At 45.8% G+C, this 22,304-nt stretch overlaps 1 protein-coding gene across 4 annotated transcripts; it reads right to left on the bottom strand.

Annotated features, from left to right (window-relative positions):
* Window positions 1–494: 494 nt before the first annotated feature.
* Window positions 495–21,833, bottom strand: Ccdc198 (coiled-coil domain containing 198). 4 transcript variants are annotated; one of them, XM_005355346.2, is made up of 6 exons: window positions 21,464–21,833; window positions 18,925–19,007; window positions 10,828–10,914; window positions 9,417–9,518; window positions 7,320–7,479; window positions 495–896 (listed from the first exon to the last, which is right to left on the bottom strand). In XM_005355346.2, the coding sequence occupies exons 1-6, from the start codon at window positions 21,684–21,686 to the stop codon at window positions 661–663; spliced, it is 891 nt and encodes a 296-aa protein (XP_005355403.1). In that variant the 5' UTR covers window positions 21,687–21,833; the 3' UTR covers window positions 495–660. The 4 variants fall into 4 exon arrangements, with proteins under 4 accessions (XP_005355403.1, XP_013204653.1, XP_013204652.1 ...); XM_013349199.1 differs by having other exon boundaries at window positions 21,484–21,832; XM_013349198.1 differs by lacking the exon at window positions 9,417–9,518.
* Between the last annotated feature and the right edge of the window lie 471 nt (window positions 21,834–22,304).

Below are 22,304 nucleotides of genomic sequence, written 5' to 3'. Positions count from 1 at the left end.
AATTAAAGGTGTGCACCACTACCACCTGGTTACCACCATGCTTCTAAAGGCAAAACCAGTTCCAAGGTTTGACAAGCGAGGTGATGTTTAAAGTCCCCAGGATGGACCCCCTTTGGTACCTGCCCCCTTGTGTGGACTCTTCATTCGCTAACATTTGATGTATGACTTGCATTAATTGATAGGTTATGGTGGAAGTGGTCCAGGGTGGGTTCAATGACTAGACATTAATGAATTCTGTGTCTTCTAGCTTCCTCCGGCTGGAATATTTGATGGTAGAAACATTGGACTGGTTGAAAGGAAAAATTTACTACCTTGTTGCACAGACCATGTATAGACTGTATGGAAAGTGTTCTAACTCAGCCTATATGTGGCTCTAGTCTGAGCTGCCGTCTGCTGTCAAATTCTATAAACTATGTGAAGAGACTAAGGCAACAGCCTCCCTGAGCCCAGCTACCCACAGAAAAGTAAGACAAACAAGTGACCTTTGTTTCAGCCCCTCAGTTTTAAGTCATAGACCTAGATCATACATGACAAACCCATGGACTACAAGACTCCAGAAGATAGATGTAAATTACTTCCCCCTGAGTGGTTCATATGCAAATAGGAATGCTTTTGATGAAAACGATCAAACCACTCCTCTCTGAGCAGTGAGGAGCTTTCTCATTCTCGGTCATAAAACTCATCATAAAGTGGGACCCTCTCCGTCCTGGTCCTCACCAGTGCTTGCGGCCTCTTCTGATCCTTCTCAAACTCATCTGAGTCGTAGCTGGAGCTGCTCCAGAAAAGCTGTCCTTGGGTGTCTTGCTCACGGAGCCACGCTTCCATTTTGCCAATTTTCCGGACACAATAGTCATTCTCTCTGTGATAGTCCAAGAATTCTTCATCCTGTGAACTTCCTGAAAAAGGGCAAACGTTCTTTTACTGTCTCTTTAAGACTGAGTATTTAAAATGCTCTTACCATAGAATAACCCACTTGAGGTTACTACTGGAAGAAAAATGAAATGTTAGCCTTTTCTGTAAACACTGTAAACTTGTTTGCCACAAGGAATTAAAATCTTTTCGTCTCCCCATCTCTTTTATGCAAATGTTTTAACCTTCATACCCCTGCCCCCAACAAAACCAGTTGAAACTTATTTACACCGAGGTCCTTTTGTACTCATGGTGTAAGTGACCTAGTGCTCTGTCCCTTCCCACTTCCCTTCACTTCCTCTCTACGATTCTTTCAAAACTAGCCAGTTTCAAAAGACTGTGAGGGTGGGTCCCAGCCAATGGAAAAAAGACACTGTCACTACCTGCATTAGAATAAAAACCATGAGCCCCTCCTGTCCCAGTGTGCTTCCCAGCCCAAAATCATGATCTTTAGAAACCTAAATGGATTTTGGGTGAGCAGAGTAGAGGCCAGTGTATAAGGCTCTGAGATGAAGCTTTAATTTTGTTTTCAGGGGGAGGCAATATGTGTTGATGTGTGTGAAAGGAATGAGGAGTGAGCTGAGTGGTAGAGCAATCAGCATGACGAATGTTTGATGGCTGTATATTTATAATACATGCTTTAGAAAAATTTATCACCACAGTTTTATAAAACTGTAACACCACAGTAGTTCAAAGACAGAGCTATATATTTTCCAAAACACCTAGCAGTTTAGTAGTTAAATAGTAAAGGTGGGTAGATAAGATTAGAATTCTGAAGGTAACACTGGAATAATAGATTTAGGGTGGCTGTTTAGTATAAGACATTGTGGTAGTTAATGTTGGTTGGCTGTTATCTTGTCTGGTTCTAAAAGCCCTGAGAGACAAGCCTCTGAGCATGCCCAGAAGGGGTTGTCTAGGCTAGGTGGGAATACCCACCCTGAATATGGTACCATCCCATAGGCTGGGGTCTTGGACCAAATAAAAGCGAGAAAGTGAGCTGAGTATAAGCATTTATTGCCCTCTGCTTCCCCACCCGATGTAGAGTGGCCGGCTGCCTGCTACTCCTGACCCCGTACTTTCCCTGCTGGACTTCACTAACTGAAACTGTGAGCTAGGATAAGCCCTCCTCCCTTAAGTTACTTCCGTCAAGTATTTTGTTGCTTTGGCGAGACAAATTACTGATACAAATATCATTTTTCCTTTGGTTTTATCCACATTCCTATACATTTGTCTGAGCCTCACAGTTGATGCATGTGCACAGGACATGGGGAAGAAGAATGTGTGTGCACAGATGCATGTGGAAGCCAGAGGTTTAGGACAAGTGTCACTTCTATTGCTTTCCATCTTACTGAACCCAGAGCTCACTGAGTTGGCTAGCTTGGTTGGCTAGCAAGCCTCGAGGGTCATCCCCTCCCCCGCCATCTTTGCCTCTCTAAAACTGGGATTACAGATGCCTACTGCCCTGACTTGGCTTTTTACATGGGTACTAAAGATCCAAACTCAGGTCCTTAAGCTCCTGGAACAAACACTTTCCCAGTGGAGCAATCTCCCCAGCCCTTATATTCACCTTTTTACATATGAGATTAAGCTGACATGAGTCCTACATTGGCTGATACTATTTATTCCCATTTTACAGATCTGGAAAGATAGGGTCACAGAAATTATTTTTTATTTATTTATATATTTATTTATTTATAAAAAATTAATTATTTATATTTCCTCTTGAAAAAAATAAAACAATGCAGAAGGATCTATGGTTGAGAGACTACGCTTGTCAGACCCTGTTCTAGGAGCAGGAAGATGTGTCTGCTCTCAGGAAGAGCGCACTGCTGGGGCTCAGTAAAGGACTTTGATCCCATCTTCTGTGCCTTTCCTGCAGCTGTGTCCCAGTCATGCCTCTGGAGAGGGCATGGGCCACACAAGCACAGCAAAACTTGCAGAATTGTACACCAGGGAGTGATAGTATGGCATGTACGTTGTACTTAACTACGTATTTCATACGGCTGTATTGTGATTTATCATGTGAATATATAAACCAAAAATTTAAAGGTGGTTTTGTTTTAAAGAGGTAGCAGAAAATAGAGCTTGTCTTCTGTCTCACAAGAGGCTAATATTCTCATCCAGTCCTCTGGAGGCAAACGAGAAATGGTGGCCATTGCATTAAATCGCTGAAGCTGAAACAGGGGCCTGTGTTGCCAGCTCCTGACTACCAGGATGCTCAGGTTAGTGTCTGAGCTTGGCTGCATCCCACTCACAGGGAAAGTTAAGGGAAATGCTTTTAGAAGACAGGGAAAGCAAGCAAAGAGGTTCTCTGGGATGAGCAAGAAGGAGCCTTTACTAAAACCAGTGGCAGGAGCAATCAAGGGTGAAAGCGTGGAGTGAAGCATCCTGAGAACGTCTGGCTGGGACCTGATGCACGGACCTGTCCTTTCTGCATCTCATCTCCTTATATGGGAAACTGAGGTGAATAATCATGATCTCTTGTGAGTTGTAGAAAACTCAGTACTGTGATTAAAATCACTTTCTAATCCTAGAGCTGTCCATTATTATCCCTGTGCAGCAAGAACGGAAGCAACCGGAGAATGGCAGACATTATGTGACCCCCACTCCCTCCATCGTCACAGAAGTGTGTGGCGATACTTCTGTCACAGTTTTCATTGTCACCTTGACTGGCTTTGGGATCACCTAGGAGACACACCAGAGGTTGCACCTGTGACTGTGCTTCTAGAGGTCTATTGAGGAAGACATACCCTAAATGTGGGTGGCACCACCCTGTAGGCTGGGCTTCCAGACTGGGTAGAAAGGACAGAGAAGGAGGCATTCATGTCTACCTGCTTCCTGACGGCAGACACAATGTGACCAGCCCCTCCCTCCTGCGCTCACACCTTTCCTGCCACCACAAACTATCCTGGAACTGTGAACCAAAACAAACTCTTCCTTGTGCAGAACTCTAGTCAGCAATATTGCCCCAGCAGCCAGGAAAGTAAGCAAAAGATCGCCGTTTCTAGCAGCCTCAGCAGCAGGCCAGGATATTGCCTGCAGACATCTCCCTCTGTGAGGTCCTAGTTAAATCTGATCTCATTAAAAAAAATCCTTCAACTTTCTATTTTCTAATTTTTTTTAACGTTTTACTGATTCTTTGTGGATTTCACATCATGCACCCCAATCCTACTGTCCCTTCATATCCACCTTCTGCCCTTGCAACTTCCCTCCCCAAATTAAAAAAAAAAAAATCTTGTCATGGAAGCTGTAGTGTGTCTCAGTGAGTCACACAGTGCACCCTTTAGTCCATACATCATCACTTACAAATGTTCATTGCAATGAGTCATTGGTCTGGCTTGAGGCCTCTGGCTTCTGCTACAGTGAGGATGGGTACTGGACCCTCACTGGGACTTCTCTTGGATATCCTGTTGTTGTGGCTGTGTGGCCCCTTCCCATGCTCCAGCAGTTAACAGATAGGTGGATGTTGGTGTGGGGCAACTCACAGTCTGGACCTGGGCTGTAGCTGAGTTAGTTGTACATCCCACTAGCTCTTGTGCATCGTCACCACCAGGGTGAGCTCTCCAGCACTACCCCAGCTAGCTCACCAAAGCCACAGACGGTGAGGGGATAGGGTCAACTCTTCCTCCCTCATGCCCTCAGGGCTGGCTCACCTCCACCCATGCCACCAGGGCCAGTTCTGCTGTGCTGCACAGGGAAGGTCAGGGCCCAATTTCTCATGCTGCACCCAGTGAGGGGCAGGACCAGCTCTTTACTCTCATGACCCTGGGGGGGGGGGGGCAGTTCTTCCGCCTGCCACAGGTGGCAAGGGGTGAGGGGAGGGGCATCCCTCCCTCATGTTTGATCTCATTTAAATGGAGAACAATACGAATTTTTATCTCCTGCTAGCAAGTTGCATTTTCTAGATGCATTTTGGCAGGTATATTCACATACACATCCACTCACCGCAGAGAAAAGATTCCCAAACAATTGACATGTTGTTGATTGTACTCTGAGATCCAGGCCAGCTAAGGTCAGCTGGTCTTCAGAGTCAATTGGAGAATTAAATGTAGGGTTTATCCACCACCTCTGTCTGGAGATGCTGGTTCAGTAGGATGAGGATAGGAACTGGGAAAGGTGTTCCCTGCCCCACCCTCCTGGATTCTGCAGCTGGCCCAGTCTCGATTTGTTGAGACAGCTCTCCCTCCCTGTATGGTCAGTAGCTGTCTCCAGCTAGGCTTCCTGTTTCTGCTCCCATCCTACAAAGATCTGGGATAGGAGAATATGAAGGCCAGCATCTATGACCTTCTTCAGCTTCGGTTTCTTCAAAGATGGGTGAGGGCTCAGAGCTTTAGGCCTGCATACTTCCCAAGGTTGTCCTAGAGAAAGCTACAAATCCTTGACATCTGAGGGAGGTCGTGGTAGCAGGCAGGTCAAGAAGATGTGACCTTGAATTCTGGCTATCTTACGTACAGATGAGGGTTAACGTCTATCTTCTAGCTGGGTGAGATTTAAATGAGCAATCACAGTACCAAGTGGTTTGTCTGATTTTGAGACTGGGTCTCACTGTGGAGTCCAGGTTGGCTTGGAACTCACTATGTCGTTTAAGGTACTCATGGTGATCAAGAACTGGGATTACAGGTTGAGAAAGAGAGAGAGAGAGAGAGAGAGAGAGAGAGAGAGAGAGAGAGAGAGAGAGAGAGAGAGAACTGCAGTTGGAGCAGAGTGAAACCTCTTTAGGAAGCCTCAGGGAAGCAATGGAAAACCCTTGTCTTCAGTCCCTCCTGGGTCCCTCCAAGCCCAGCACATTTTCCAAAGCCAGCATAGTTGTTCTCAGGTGATGGCCCCCTTTTTCTTAGTTGTTTTGTCAATATTTTTTTCAGTGGCAAAAATTTATTTGACAGCAAAGCCTGTTTTTACTGAGACTAGGGCATGGGCTAAATGGATATCTCAAGCTGATTTTCATTTATTCTGACTTTTGTTTAATTAATTTATCGATTGAGACCCATGCTCTTGGGGTGGGGACAGAGTCCCCCTCAGCAGGTGATTTTGCAGCGTAGAGCTCACTTGCCACGCGCTCCACCATGGTCAGCCCTACTGATGCGGGTTTTGCCCACAGCACAGCAGTCTCTGTTTGGGAACAAGATGGGATGCATGCAGCTTTCTCCTGGGGACCTCACACTGGGAAAACATAATGGGCACTCTAGTGGGGGCAGCATAGCAGGCAGGGTGTGGATGAGGATAGCTGTTGGATTAGAGTGTGGAACTGGCCGTGAGCACAGCAGGAGCGGAAATCAGAGCATAGGCATTGGCTGGATCCTGAAGGCTCAGGGGGGGCCCTGTAAAAGAGCTGAGCTTTTGTCCCCAGGTTGGTAGAAATCTGACTGCTTTTTTTTTTAAGATTTATTTTTGCTCACGAGTAGGTGTTTGTGTTCTTGTGTGGCATGCGAGTGCAGGCTTTGGGGGTGGGAGGCTAGAAGAGGACACCAGATACCCTGCAACTGGAGTTACAGACAGTTCTGAGCCACCCTACACGGGTACTGAGAAGCAAACTTGGTCCTCTGGACCCCTGAGCCAGCTCTCCCATCCTGGTGATTGTTTTCTTAGCAGGGGAGTAACATGGCCAGATTTGTTTTCTATGAGGTTACTCTGGATCAGCACAGTGCTTCTAGAACTTCAGCTTGTGAGGCTGAGGATGCAGCTCTGGCCCAAGTGACATGAGGGCCCCCCACATAGAGATACTGGATGAAGCAGGAGCCAGGTGGAGAGGGTAGTGGTGCTAGATTCACTGTAGGTACTCTGGGTACCCAAGAAGACTGAGCTACAGGGCAAAGGGTGCTTCCAGGGATAAGGGGCTGATGGTCATGTGGCCTGTAAGCACAGACAGCTTCATGTATCTATAAGAGCCTCTCCCTCTCTGACACAAGATGATGCTAGGAGCCTCTCTTATGATTTCAGGAGTGCCTATAAAGCACTTGGAATCTACAAGAAGAAAGACCTCTGTGCTTTTTTCTTTTTTTGTCTTTTTCTCTAAGAGAGGTAAAACAGAATGCAGCATGCCGTTCATTCTGAGACACTGAATCTCCCCTCGGTGGCAGCTATTGGTTCTCCCCTCACTCTCCTTCCCCTGCCCATAATGGACATGTCTGCATCATGTAGCTATGTTGGTGGAGTGTTTGCCTGCCCTTTACAAAGCCCTGGCCTTGCTATCCAGCATGGCATAAGCAAACCAGGCATACTGGTGCAATGCAGAAATTGGGAGGGGGTGCAGGAGGATCAGAAGTTCAAGGTCATCTTTGACTACGTAGTGAGTCTGAGTCTGAGGCTACCCTGAGCTACATGAAAGCCTGTCTTAAAACAACCACCAAACCAAACCAAGCCAAACTACACCAGAATGTGAAATGTTCTACTGAAGGAATGACAGTCCTCACCTGGGTCTCTGTTTAGGGTTTCATCAGGCAGTATGGTGATAACGTCATAGCTATCGTTCCTTGGCAAGCTTTGGGTGATTTTATTGTCATTATGGTCTTTCCGCTTTTGCATATCGAGTCTTGCTGCACTCTGAAGACTCTTCATCAACTCCACTTGGGCCTGAAATGATAAACTAGAAGTGGTTAATATTCTCCCAAACTGTCTTTTCCAGAACAGATTTGGCAACACCAAAGTGTGGACATTTCACAGACCTGGTCACCCTTGAACACTTCAGAATGGCTCTATTCCCATCACCTTCTGTGACAGCTTTATTCTCAGGCTTGTTTGGAGAAAGGCGAGCATACTCGCTGGCTCATAGAGGCATGCATCTATGAAAAGGAGCCTGCCTATCAGCCCTTGTCTGTAGGTGGGTCTTTGGAATTGCGGACATAACTACAAGACCAGTTCCTTAGACCCTTAGAGAGTGTGTGTGGGGGTTTCAGGATGTTATTTGCAGAGCTTTGCCGCAGAAAGTGTTCCAAAGTGTTCCAGTGTGTCCTCCCAAATTCACAGGTTGGAAACATACCCCTCCCCAGTTCTTTTGCTAATTTGCAGGCGGGACTTTAAGAGATGTTTGGGTGGAGAGTAAAACTATTACGGCAGGAGGAGAACAGCTCTCCCTGGAAGGTTACAAAGGCTGCCCTCATTGCTCCTGACCCCTCACTCTCACTGACACTGTCGCCCGCCATGTCCTCCGCTGTGCGGTGCCTCATCAACTGCGTATCTCAGCCTTAGACTTCCTCACCTCAATATAGTCACCATCTGTGGTGGTCTGAAAGAAAATGGCCCCTAATGGGAGTGGTGCTATTAGGAGGCATGTCCTTGTTGGAGTGGGTGTGGTCTTGTTAGAGGAAGTGTGTCACTATGGAGTTGGGCTTTGAGGTCTCATACATGCTCAAGATACCACCCAGTGTCTGAGACCATGTTTTGTTGCCTGTAAGTCAAGATGTAGGACACTTGGCTAATTCTCCAGCACCATGTCTGCTGCATGCAGCCATGTCCCGCCATGATGATAATGGACTGGACCTCTTAATGTAAGCGGCCACTCCGATGAAATGTTTTCCTTTATAAGAATTGCCGTGGTCGTGGTGTCTCTTCACAGCAATCGAAACCCTGACTAAGACATCATCTTTACTAGTTACCGTGTCTTTGGTATTCTCTTAAAGAAGCAGAAATGGAGCAAGACAAAAGCCTTGCTTGTTTCTTCTTTTGGAAACAGGGTTTCACTCCATAGCTCGGCTGTCCTGAAACTTTCTGTGTAACCCAGACTGGCCTAGATCCTGTGGCAGTCCTCTTCGCTAGCCTCCCAAGCATGGGGTACAGGCATCCTGGCAGGAGGTGCTCCTCACTAGGAAGTTCTATGCCATGGATTCTAGGGAGAGGCCTCTATTTCAGAATAAAGACTGACTCCATTCCCTCTCTTACTAAGCCAAGAAAAGAATGATTTACTCTATGTTCTGGCTACAGCAAGAGGGCCAAGGGGCAGCTTTTTAACAGAGACACAGACTAGGCTTTTGCACATCTTTAACCCCAACCCTCAGGAGACAGGAGGCCATCTTGGCCCACACAGTGAGTTCTAGGCCAGCGAGGGTTATAGAATGAGCCCCTTTCTCAAAGACAAAGCAAAGAGAAAAGAGAAAGGGACACTTGAGGGACCAGTGAGATGACTCAGTGACTAAGGGAGCTTGCTGCCAAGCCTGACAATCTGAGTTTGATGACCAGAACCCATAAGATGGAGGGAAAAAAAAAACCTACTACCAAAAATTAGCCACTGTCCTCCTTCTGCGGCACATGCGTGTGCTCTCTGCCCTCACGAAATAAAGAAGTAGATAAAAACAAAAAGGAAAAAGAAAGGTATGTTTGAAGTGCAGATCTAACCTTGCAGGAAGAAAAAAAGAAAAAAGTAAGGACGCATCAAGACTGGGAGCAAAAGGTCATCTTCCTGCTTTTCCCAGCTCAGGCAGTGGCGGCTTCTGCTCTGCTGCTGAGAACTGACTGGCTCAGCAGCACGGTGACAATGCCCTCTAAAGTGGTAAAGGTGACCATCTTCTCTTTACCTCCTGCCTTCTTTGGTTCCGCTCCAGCATTTGCATCTTATGTAAATACTGTCTCTTCCCAGAGGTGTACCTCGGGAGCTGCATTTTCTTCTCAGGTTCCTGCTGTGAGAGATGACGCATCTATTAGTATGGGGGATTGTAATTCCACTGCCTTCAACCCTTCCTGGAGCAGTGGATCTTAATCCTTTAGAATCTGTAGCCGATCTCCTGTCATGATAAAGGTGTCCTGCCGCCAAGTCCCTGACAAGTCCTTTGCCCAGCTGTCACAGAACTAAGTAGCACTGTGCTGTGCATCTAAGACTGGTTTAAAGGTTCTTGCAGGATTTTGTAAGCCTTGAATGTGAGGGTTTTGACGATTTCATTTTGATAATCTCACTTTGACAACATACCATTTTTCTGGCCAACAGATGCTTTTACTAGCTCTCTAGAAAAGTGTCCTGGTCTGATGTGGCCTTCCTTTTTCTTCCCGTGTCCTCTAACAGTGACGGGTTGGCTGTGCAATGAGAGAAGACACTCTGGGTGGTTCAGTGGAACCTATTTCCCTACAACATACTTTCATATCCGAATATAAACCCGAGAGAGCATGGCAGTTGAAGAGGGTTTGAAGCGACCGCTGGGAAGTCTGGTGGTCTTCCCTTAGTCTGTCATGAAATTCAGTGGCTGTCATGAAATTTCCCGTCATGAAAAAGGTGGCTCTCGAGGGCAAGCAGAGGTGCACATAGTTTCATCTGTCACTTGCTGTTGTCCAGAGGTGAAGGAGAGAGCCGATGATTCTGTTCCTCTGGGGACAGTGTGTCAAACGGTCACAAAGAAGTCTATGGGGAGGCTGTCCCCGCAGTCAGCACCTTAAGCGTGACTTTGAGGACCTGTGGCAATCAGGTGCCTCTTACCCAGACCTACAGCAGGGTCTGGCTGGGTCCAGCGAGTCAGGGCAGGGCAGGAAAGTGACCCTTCTACTAACAGCATTCATTTTCTCTCAGCAGGACAGAGCTGAGAGAAGACCTCTCAGGGCTGTTACCCGGAAGCCAAGGACTTCTGGATAAGATCTTCCCTGGAGAGGGCACAGAGGGTTAGTTTTCCACTCAGGAGGGGTGAAGGGAAGAGCCTTGCTGGCTTTCCCTCACCACGGATTTAAAAGTTCTAAAATCACCCGTTTCCATGTAAAATCCCCCTCTCATCTGCATATGCCTGTTTGATCCACAAAGCAAACAGAGCCTGGCCTCATCCAAGAGTGAAGAGCGCTCGCCAGTTGGAGGCAGGTATGGGCAAGCGCTACAGCTTCAAACATCCTGCCTGACAAGGACTGAACTGTCTGCTTCGGCTTTGAACTCCTGTGTGAACGGGGAGGCATGAAAAGAGCGGCTGCCCGGGTCACACCCGCTTCCCCCAGTCAGCGGCTGCCACGGCTCACCTCTGCTTTGTGTTCTGTTCTGGCTTCTCGCTGGCGCAGGAGTTGCTCAGAGGTAATTACTTGTGGCAGGTCAATGGGGTCAAGCTTCTAGAGGTCCAGTGTTTAGAGTATTCAGCATCCCACAAGCACGAGACGAGACGATGAAACACAAAAGGAGAGATGTTAAACTCCCTGAGCGCTCTGTGAAAGCAGAACTTCCTCCTGGGCATGCGCAGAGAAGGTGGTGCCCACAGTATCAGAGTTATCTGTGAGAAAGGCTTTTTGACCCCTGGGGTTCTTTATTATTCTATCACACCGTTTCCAGTGAGTTATTAATCAAAATCGTGGTCAGAGAATGGAGCGATTTCCTGCTGGACTGATGGACCATGCTCAGAGTTACCAAACAGCTGGGGTTTTAGGCTAGCAGAGATGGAGATACGGGAGACACACCTGACCTTCCTGTTACCACCAACTGAGCTGTCCCAGGGCTTAGGAAGTGGCATATTTTGGAAGTCTCTAGAGAAGCTCCCTCTGTAACCATGGGTGACAAGATACACTTAACAGGAAGTACAAAGTGCCGACAAAAGGCAGTCACCTTTGTCTAGCAAGGGCTAGGCTTCATGGGAGCATAAAAGGCTCACTAAGACTGAGCAGAGGTATATCCATGGGTTTGCCTAACCTACCTCTCTCTCTCTGTTGCACATATATGTGTGTACATGTAGAGACCAAGGGTTGATGTCCCGTGTAGCGAATGGTTTCCATTAGGTGGCTGGCCACCAAGACCCTGGGCACCATCTGTCTTTACATGAAGCTCCTCCCATCCCAACCGTTACCGATGTGCACCGTCATAACCGCATACTTCTAGACCTGGAGTTGCAGCTTTTTTTGTGGGTGTTGGGTTCTCAAAGTCTGGCCCTCATCCCTACACAACAAGTGCTTTACCACTGAGCCATGGCCCTGGCCCACTGCTGAGCCTTCCTCCTCCACCTCAGGAGACATGACAATGGGCTCTACAAGCTGAGCATCGGAGACAAAACTGGTCCCTCACATTGACCTGCAGTGCGCGCGTGCGTGCGTGCGTGGGTGCGTGTGTGTGTGTGTGTGTGTGTGTATATGTGTGTGTGCGCATGCGTGTATGTGCCTGCAGAGTCTGCTCACTCAGACAGCTGAGTTCTTCCCATCCACGCAGTCTGTGTTTGAGGCAAGAGCTGGCTCTCTAGCGCAGTCTCACCAGAGAAGCATCCCCAGAGTCCTCAGCAGTGATCAACAGTGACTACGAGATCATTCCCACGAGGCCTGGCCCTGTATCTCAGTCCAGCAAAGAAGCAACGACAGGTGACTGAGACAGGAGGAGGAGCTTGTTTGTTCCCCTTGCTCACAGTTTTCCGGGGCAGGAAGGTGCTGGTTTAGGAGTAGCAGTGGATTGTGTCAGGATCCTGGAGGGAGACCCCCAAAAGAGGGAGCCCTCCAGACACTCGTGGGGAAAGGAAAAACAGAAGGGTCTGTGTCTCCTCTGCATGGGCGAGTCTCCGGGATTTGTGTATGTGTGAGTCTGCATGGCTGTGTAGCCACTATTCCATACTATGGCCACGAATAAACTGATCATCACACATTATTCTCAGGTGAGCTCTGTGTATGAATTACGAGGGTCCTCATTTTAGAAAGACTAATGGCCTGTCCAAGTTTGCCCAGCTGGGAAGTGGCATCACTAGGATTCATCTCAGATGTGTACCCAGTTTTAAGCCAGGCTCTTCGCCTTATTGTTTGCCCTGCAAATGTTTGATCCTCAGAATGCCCTCACACTGTGAAATAAAACCGTGCAGCCCTACACTGGAGCTGTGGACTGCCCAGGTTCGGGGTCCATCTTGGGAATAGATAGCTTGCAAAATCCTCCAGAGGCACTCACTGATGGGGTCGAGAGTGGTCCCACACTGTCACAAATAAACAAAAGAGATGCGTGGAGAGTGGACTACAGAAGTGGGCTACTGTGTGTGTGCAGTCGGAACACCGAGTCTGAAGAAGCCAAGATCCTTGAGTCATTTTGATTTGACAGTATGAATGTCTGAGTCACAACAGGCTCCTCTCCTCTGTTCTCAGCCTTCTCTTTAGATTCGCATTTCTGATAAAGGTTAAATGGTAGATATCTTTAAGAACTTTCCAGGCAACTTTCTGAAAAAAGAACATAACCACACACTCCCTTTGCAAAGCCACTAGATGGCAGCAAGCGACACTGCAAACAGATTTCCATCCGCATAGAATTTTTCAGCCTGAGAAACAAATGAAATGCTTGGGAAAATGGGCTTCACTTAAAAATGCCAGCCAAGTGACATTGCTTCAGATGTTCACGTGAGCATCGCTTGCCCTGCAGGGGAAGGAAGAGTCCTGGCTTTGTCCCTTGCAGAGGAAACATGCTGGAAGGAAGTGCTCAGAGAAGGGGTAGGGTGGAACGTTTCATTTTCAATACTAGGAAAGATCTTATTTGTTTGAAGATTTCTTGAATTAATTCACTGTACAACCGGGGATAAATATCGCCAGTTGGAGTATGTGCTAGGGCTTTGGTAATGGAAAACAAAGCGTCCATACAGCACAGATAGCTGCACTTGGTGATAAACACTAACCTGAAAGAGGCTAGTTTTTGTTTATGAGTCAGAAAAGGGAGGAGGGTCAGAGCAGCTCCCAGAAAATGTAGCATTTGTCTGGCGCTGTGACTTCAGGCTCTGGGAAGTAGAGAAAGTGTTCTATGACAGCTTTATTTTATGTAGGTGACCACCTAAGGCCCAGAAAGAATTTCTGATCAAGTCCTTGCAACGTAGTTACACTTCAGTGGCATTTCTTGTTCCCAACAGTTGTCCATGGACGAGGAAACAATACAGTCAATGGGACACGACTTGGCTTCAGCCCAAGTCAAATATTTCCGTAGATCAGAAAACAGAACAGGAGGGCAAATATTTGTGGGGAGCTGACGGACAGGTGAAGCCTGTGAGCTATTTATATTGGATAAAGGGGATCAGGAAACGTTCCATAGAAGATCCAGGTTCACAGCTTGAAATCAGGGCTGAGTTATCCACCATGTTACTTATTGTGAGAGAGCTGGAGGGCTGGGGAACTGAGTAGTACGACATGCTCCTTTAGCATGTATGAGGCCATGGGTTCAATTCACAGCACTGTAAGCATGAAATAAGGTGTCTGGGGCTGGGGATGGCTCAGAGGATAAAATGCTCACCACTAGAGTGTTAGACCTAGCACTTGGGAGATGAAAACGGACTCTTTGGACAAAATGAACTCTGGATTGGTGAACTCCAGGTTCAGTGAGAGACTTCTTGTCAATAAATAAAGTGGAGGGTGACTAAAGGAGAAACCCAACCTCAATCTCTAGTTAACACACACACACACACACACACACACACACACACACACACACACGCACACATGTACACACACAAACACACACACACACAGGCTTCACACTGTAAGCTGGAAGATCCATTTCATAAGACTTAGCAAAAGATAGTATATGAAGAAGATAAGACTTCATAAATTCAAAAGCTTTATGTTAACTGGATAATTTCCAAGAAACAATTGGCAAAAATAAAATACCCAAGTCAACTCAGAACTGTAAAGAAGTCAAGCAGGTAGGAAAAATGATCGCTTCCCTTACAAGTCCAAGCGTCTAAGAAGAGTGCTGGAGACATGTTTACTAACCGGTTGGAGAATAGAGAATTCCTGTGTTATAACAAATGCTTTGGGAAAGAGGGATGGGAAGTCTCTTCATTTGATAAGACTAATTCAGTCTTGGTGGCAAAGCTGGTGTAAAAGTGTATTAGAAAAGCATAGCTCTGTCTCACTCATTAAAGCGGATACACAAAACCTTAGGAAATCCAGCTCAGCAAGGCGTGCACTTAGATACTTAGACCAAGTCAGATTAATGGCAGAAGTGTAAGCACGGTTCAGCATTATAAAATCTACACTGTATCAACTACACTGCATCAAAAAGAAAACCTACATTTTTTTTTTTAATTTTTGTGTGGGCTGGCACATCCTGTGTGTCAGGAGCCGTTTCCTCCTAGGATTATTGCAGGAACCCCATCACCCTGGGGAGTCTGCAGAGAACCCCACACCCATAATTGTGTTAAGAATCGTTCTGTTGACAGAGCCTACCCCACACCCAAATTGGCTGTTAATGGAGAGCTATCTGTTAGTGGAACCCGCCCCACATTCCAAACTATCTAGAGAACTAGGTGTGTCAACCTGTGAACTCCTCGCCTAAGTGACCTGACCGAACGTAACCTCCTGGCCTATGTGACCAACGTGAACCACGCGACCAACGTGAACCACGTGGCAAGAGTCCAGGCCCCTGTGCCCACCCCCCAACTCCTTATCCTATATAAGCTGTAACCTGTCTCTAATAAACGGAGGCTTCGACAAATCTGCTTGGCCTCCTTCTTCTCTCTTAGCCCATTATCTTCCAGATAGTGCCTCTCGTGACCCTGGAATAACTGACTTCAGGGTGGGTTACAACCCCTAGACTAAGTAACTCACCCAAAGCGGTTTACACCTGTGTGTGGGTGTATGTGATTGTTTTAATAGATGAGGACAAAAATCAATAAAATGTAACATTCAGCAGTAAGAAAGTCTTAGCATGTAGGAAAAGCCTGAAATTGAATGCCATGGTACCAGGTATGTTCCGTTGGTCTCCAAATCTGCTCACCCACTGGACACTTGTTCTCTGCCTGTACCCATGCAGCAACTCCTTGCCTCTGGCTTCCTATTGGGTGTAGCCAATAGGAAGGGGATGATGATGAGGTCAGGTATTTGGACTTCTGATTCTTCACAAGGTGGTACAGGGTGACTGTGTCCCTCAGTGGAGGGTTTCTCTTATTTGCAACCCAGCTTTCTCTATCTGGCCTTTTTCTTTCAGGCTCCAGAAATCTCTCCCCTTGCCTGGAGCTGGTTACCCATCAGCCACCTCTAATGCTGACTGCTATATCTTCGGCTGTTCCTCTTAACCAATCTTCTGTGCATGGATAGTTACAAAGAAAATACCCCTGAATTGCTATGATTTCAGTGTGCCACCTGTTTCCTTTGGGGACATTGGCAACACTTATCAAAATCCTCCTGCACATATTATCTATGCTAAGTAGCCCTTACTTGAAATTCTTGGGACCAGTAGTGTTTCAAATGTGGGGTTTTATTTTGGGTTTTCAGATATTTGCATGTGTATAATGAGATGTCTTGGGAATGGGACCCAAGTTCATAAAGCTTGTTTCATGTGTTGGTTACGTGCCCTGGCTAAAGGTAACTTTAGGTAGTGTTTCTGCTGTTTGGGCAACAAACCAGCACATGAGATCAGGTGTAGGATTTTCCTCCTGTAGTAATGCCAGTGTTGTTTAGATAAAACTGGATTTTGGAATATTTTGGATTTTCCATGTTAAAACTAGGGATTCCCAATATCTTTAGAGGAAGATAGTGTGCACATAGAAAGGGGCTGAGGGAATCAGGGCTGCTGGGTGGGTTCTCAGTGGTTAATAGGTTGTTCAGTGTGAGCCTTAGAGAGATGCTGAAATTTTAACATTCCCTGGCACTCAGAATTATCCAGCTGAATTACTTGGGTCAATATTGCTGTGTGTGTGCATGTGTGTCTGCGTGCATGTGTGTGGGTGTGCACACGTGTGTATGCATGCATGTGTGTGTGCGGGCGTGTGTGCGTGTGCATGTGTATGTGTGTGTAGGGGGTGGGGAGTTGGTTCAACTGCAGTGTAGAAGGGGAAGGTGGGCAGGCCAGAGGGGGCGCTGCTGATCAACTCTTCTACACAGTGGGGGTCGGGGAGTCCTGTTGATTAAGAGCTCTAGGCAGAGGCTCAGCTCTCACCTCCAGGAAGAGGTGCTCTCTGCTTGAGGAATGGAGATGTTCAGGAACTGGGGAGCGCCAAGTACGCAACCCAAATTATTTAGGATGCAATTAGGCTTGGTTTAATAATTAAAAATACTTTTAGAATTTTCTTTGGCAGAGATCAGGCTATTAATTAGCATGTCATGGGAACCCTGCATTTATTATTCTCTCAAAAACCCATTTGTGGCAGAAAATGTGCCGAGCCTCATTTGTGCAGATAATTATAGATGATATCTTTGGGAGCGTCTGCCAAGTTCCTAGCGATTTCCCTTTTCTCTGGTAGCTGACTCCAGAACCTACAGGGTGGCTCCTCTGCCCACGTTTCTACAGCACAAGCAAGTCTTCTCCCAGCTCATCGGATCAGAGCTAGACTCAGAAAAGCTGAGCCAATAAGATCTTTTCTCCACAGGAACTGGAATCTCAGCCGTGGTCAGGCCATCTTGTCCGTTTGATTGGATACACAAGATTCAAGTTTAGGTTGGCCCTGAGGAGCGGAGATCTTTGGGTGTGGGGGGGGATTAAAGCACAGAGGAGAGCTCAGGCAAGCTGCATAGAGTTCTGCTTTTCAGAACTTTGCTGAGTCTAGTGTATCTCAGCTCTCAGGATCAACAAAACATCTCTATATTTAATTAAACACACTGCTACCTGTACAGTGGCGTGCTTTCCCTCCAGCCGGAAGGAGCCTCTTTTCACTCATTCATTCCTAGACTTAGTGTTGCACCTGTCATCAGTGACTGAAGATGTAAGATTGGATAAAGTCTACCTGGTCTTTGCAATCAGATTCTGCAACTTGATTCTTTATTCTTAGGGAGCTTTGCTGGTGTGCAGGGTATAGTGCTAGACTCTGAAATAGCCAGCTCCTCTTTTTGAATTTGGGGAAATCAAAGCCTAACCTTAACTTATTTAGGATTCATAAATCTTAAAATTATTCTGCGAACTAGAGAGTACAGCATGAATGTATTTCTCTGGCTGTAGTGATTTCTTCTTTTGACCTGGCTAGCTAGTGTCAGGGTTTCACAGAGGCATACATTAAATACACCTTTGAAAGAGCACATTTAGTTTAAGAATAAGCCCAGCTTTAGGGTTGCTCAGCTAAGCTAGAGAGGTGCTCACAATTTTATATTAGACATTGCTTTATTGCATGGACCCTTTACTTTTCTTGAGCTAAGTAATATTTTTGCATTTTCTAATATTTTTGGAAGCAATGCTCTTTTGGAACTAAAAGTAATAATCAATTCAAGTAGTAATTTTGAGCTTCCAAAGAAGAGAAGTGACCAGCCTGCAATGGAAACAATCTTCAACAGAGATTTCCATTAGCCCTGGAACTGCTCTGGGCATCCAGGTGAGTTGTGGGGCAGGTGGGGTTTGTGTGGCTCCTTTTTCTCCGCTCATAGAGAGTCCCAAGCCTTCTGTTTTCTGATGCTCATTCCCAAGAACCCACTCCAGTCTCTTTCCCTTTCTAGAATGAGATGTCTTATTAGAATTTATACTATGCATAAAAATTCTTGCTCTGATGTTCCTAATCCCCACGTCCCTGCCCCCATTTCTTCTCTTTTGGACAGGATCTCGTGATGCAGCCCTGGCTGGCCTTGAATTCACAGAAATCTGCTTGCATATGCCTCCTGAGTACCAGGATTAAAGGTGTGCACCACTATATCTGGCCCCAGTCTCCCCAACTTCAACAGCTGCTTGGAGCATCTCGGATGATTGAAGGATGGAATTAACAGGAGATAGAGATAGCTTACACTGATGGTTAGAAGAACCAGAGGCCTGGCTAACAGCTCCAGTGTCTATGGGCAAGTTACTTCACTCTGAACTATGTGTAGAAAACAAAGATGACATTTTCTTTTTTATATTGGGCTAAAGGACTACATGAATAACAAAGATCTAGTTGACTGGTGTGGTGTTTACCTTGAATTGAAGTGGTAGTTGCTGTGATTTTTGAACACTCATTCAACTAAGTGCTGGACTTGAGTCCTTTAACTCTCTAGCTGAGTCCTTGTTAGTATACTTTCTTTGGGTTAGGAGCCTCAAAAGTGACATCACTGCTAAAGGAAATTCTAATACTATATGGTCTTTGCAATTGTCAACAATTCTCTGTAACAGCATTTTCATGGTGTTTAATTTCATTACAAGGTATTTAAGGTTCTTTGATGATTATAGATGAAAGGAGATTTTAGCATTAAAGCAAAGCTATTCCTTAAGAAGGACTTTTAAATTCATCTTACTTGAATTCTTCGGGGTGGATGCCTTTTGATAATGCTTGATTCTTCATGTTTCAGTGGGATGTCAAGACACATGGACCTGGATACTTGAAGGATGGGGATAATAATAAAGCATTAAAATCAATTTATTGTTAAACTAGACATCTAGGCTGATCGCTGTTTAGTAGTCCTCATCTACACAATTTTGCATCTTTAATTATACATGCCTGACTCACTGGGTGAACGAACAGATAAGACACATGTGGCAAGCTTTCTGGTTGGACTATCTTTGGACTGCCAGTCTGCAAATAATAATCCAGAGACTTATTATTAATTATGAAAGCCTGACCTTTAGTTTAGGCTTGTGTCAACTAGCTCTTCTAACTTAAATTAGCCCAGAGTTTAAAGCTATGTTCTGCCATGTGGCTCCATCTTACGCCTCCTGTCTCGTCTCCATGTCTGGCTGGTGACTCTGCCTTCTTCCCGGAGTCCTCTCTCTGCCCAGAAGTTTCCACCCATATCTCCTGCCTAGCGATTGGCTGCTCAGCTTTTTATTACACCAATCACAACAATACATTTTCACACAGTGTACCATATTCCACAACAGACACACAAAGAAGGGTCCTCACATGAATGCCAGTGAACATTTTAGTCTGTTTTCTTCTTTTCTGACCCTCCCCCCAAGTTGATTGGGAAAAAAAAAAAAACAGAAAAGTCACTGCTGATCACAGGTGTTACTCAAACACAGAATTTAGCCTGGAAAACAGAAACTTACTGATTAGTCACAGTAATCTACTGGAGATCAAACCCAAGGTCTCAAATATATGAGATTAATGCTGTTTGAGCTCTGTCTCCAGCTCACTAGTCAAATACCATGAAACCTCCTCCCCCCAAAAAAAAGGGAATCAGAAAAACAATACTTTAAGAGATGAAAATAGATTATTTTCTCAGAGTAAATAGGAAGTTACCAGGGGACAGTCCCCAAGTTTACGGTAGGATACAACATGTTACTGTCCTTCTCCGTGCAGTAAGCCAGGGCTACAGAATTGCTCTGCTGAGATTCAAATGGTAACACACTACGCATGCTGTAGAATTGCTGATCTTCTCTTTGAACAATCAGAACGCATTCTGACACTGACCTTTTTATGATGTGAGTGATGTGAATGAGGATCTCCTGTGTTTTAGTTTGACTGTCCCATATGGTAAAAGCTGTATCAGACATGTGCTTCTGCTCCTGACCACAGATGAACAAAACTGCTAAGTAACTAGTCTAAGGTTGTATGATGTATTTAGTAGGGCTAGGGTTAGAACATGGACCCTTAAAACCAGCACCCAAAATGCCTTTGGTACAGTCAGTATTTGTAGAGAATGTTCTCCATTCATTGTTATAACGGATGTGACTTTTGTCTTTCAAATACAGTTTTTCAGCTGGGACTCCAATGTACCCAAATCAGCTCTTGTCATGTAGCTACCAAAACCTTAGAACCTGGAAGAGGATAAAACCGCATGCCTTTAATCCTAGCAACTTGTGAGGCAAAGGCAGGCAGGACTCAGAGTTGTAAGCCAGTCTAGGCTACATGGAGAGTTCAAGGCCAGCCTAGGGCTATACAGTGAGACCCTGACAAGCACAAAACCAAAGCAACCAGAGAAATGAAGCAGTGCCATCGGAGGAAATTCTCATCCACAACGAAAAACAGTAGAGGAGCTGTGTTAGTCAACTGTACTCAGTATTTTCCTTGTACAGAAAGGAACCATGGAAACCACTCTGGGTAGATATGGCAGCTAGAGACGTACAAGGTGTTCAGACAGAGTTGTCCTGGAAGGAGAGCCTGGTTTTGTTACTGACGTGGGGTGTGAAGAAGAGAAAAGATGATTCAAATATACGGAGTGTGTGCCAGATGACACACATAAGCATGAATTTCTTGTCCCAAGTTAGTAATCTGTTTAATCATCACTATAGCCTTCAGAAAAGAATACATGAACAACTTGAGCCATCTCAGGCTCAGAACTTCCCACTCTAGTGGGGAAAATTCCTTTAATTCTGGGACGTTCATGAAGGGCATGGGGTTAGGGAACGGTGACTTCATCTGCTTTCTTCATGTAGTAAATTGATTCTGTTTAGGTTGGTTTCAAATCCACATTGGAGAGGTTTACTCCTGAAGTGCTGCTCTTGAAATCACAGAGCCTGATGCATTAAATCTCTCTGGGGACAACAACAAATTTAGAACCCAGCTGGAGCATTATTGCCACCACCTATCACATCTGTGCCCTTTCAGGGATCTGATGGAGGTGGGCACAAACTTTGGCATCACTACGGACAGAGTGAGACTACACTTCTTCCCTTCTTATGTAAAGGGGTGAAAAGTCCCTTATCCAGAATCGACACGAGTGTTAGAATGTACTGGAAGAAAGTCAGCTGACAAACATTCAGCCCTCACTGGAAAGCATTGCCCTGCATCTCAATAATCTAGACTTTCTGAGGTCCCTGCTACAGTCAGGTAAGAGTACCCATAGTTCTCCCGAGTCCCAGACATGCAAATGTCATGTTTGGTCTTAGGTGTACCTGCAGGATGTCTTCCATACCAGGTTTCTCGGAGAGGTGGTAGCTGTCTTTCTAGAGCTGGATTTTGGTCCTGTAGTCTCAAGAATGGGTATGAGTTCTTTTCTTCCAGGTTCCGATTTAATGCATAGAACACAGGGCCAGCTGAGGGAGTCTCCGCCTCTTGGCTTTGTAAAGGTGTGACTTTGATCACCCGAGACTGATGCTTGGAGTGGCCCAGGCCCATTTCTCTTGAAGATATTCAGAAGAAAATCATGAGGGGTGGGCTTGGGGGTCCATATGGAGCTTGATTTAGTTCAGTATTTTCAGGAGATCACCTCAGCTTACCAAAACAGGTGTTTCCTTCATGACATCCTTCCAGTTCTGTCCCCCGACACTAACTTCTCTGGCCACTTCCTGGGAGGCTCGTTTCCATGGAGACTTCCCTCCAACTTCTACTTTGCCATTCCAGAACTAAAGAATGTGGTTAAACATTGACTTGGTTATTCTACTGAAAAAATCGCTGGCAGGGCCAGAAACTTCTATTGATCATTAAACAAATATCCCAGGCTAGACTGTTAACTGAGATGCAGAGAGGGCTTTAGGGAAGTCCGAGAGCCACCCTTTCATAGCGAACACTTTGGGAAGAACTAATAGCTGAGCAGAGTTAAGTCACTGGACAAAGATGACAAGAGCTAGTGTAGCAGGGCGCTGCTAGTCTACAGCTTTGATTAGAGAATGTATCTTCCAGTTAAAAAACACAGGAGGCTGGATAACGCTTCCTTTGGTTTTTCTGTTAATGATTTGGCTGCCTTTGAAGGCTAGGAGTACATCGCAAGAGAATGGGAAGACAATAGGGTCCCTT

This window comes from Microtus ochrogaster, chromosome 17, assembly GCF_000317375.1.
Source record: "Microtus ochrogaster isolate Prairie Vole_2 chromosome 17, MicOch1.0, whole genome shotgun sequence".
Taxonomy (NCBI): domain Eukaryota; kingdom Metazoa; phylum Chordata; class Mammalia; order Rodentia; family Cricetidae; genus Microtus; species Microtus ochrogaster.
Note: the sequence above shows the minus strand (reverse complement) of the source record. Positions and strands in the feature narration are given on the sequence as shown.

Bases quoted from the DNA above. Each gene is read 5' to 3' on its own strand.
- Ccdc198 (XM_005355346.2), bottom strand. From the start codon at position 21,686: ATGGGCCTGGGCCACTCCAAGCATCAGTCTCGGGTGATCAAAGTCACA. The intron at 10,915-18,924 runs GTAAGATGAATT...CTGGACCTCTAG, and splicing joins ATCCACCCCGAAGAATTCAA to AAGCTTGACCCCATTGACCT. The intron at 7,480-9,416 runs GTAAAGAGAAGA...TTATCATTTCAG, and splicing joins GGAACCAAAGAAGGCAGGAG to GCCCAAGTGGAGTTGATGAA.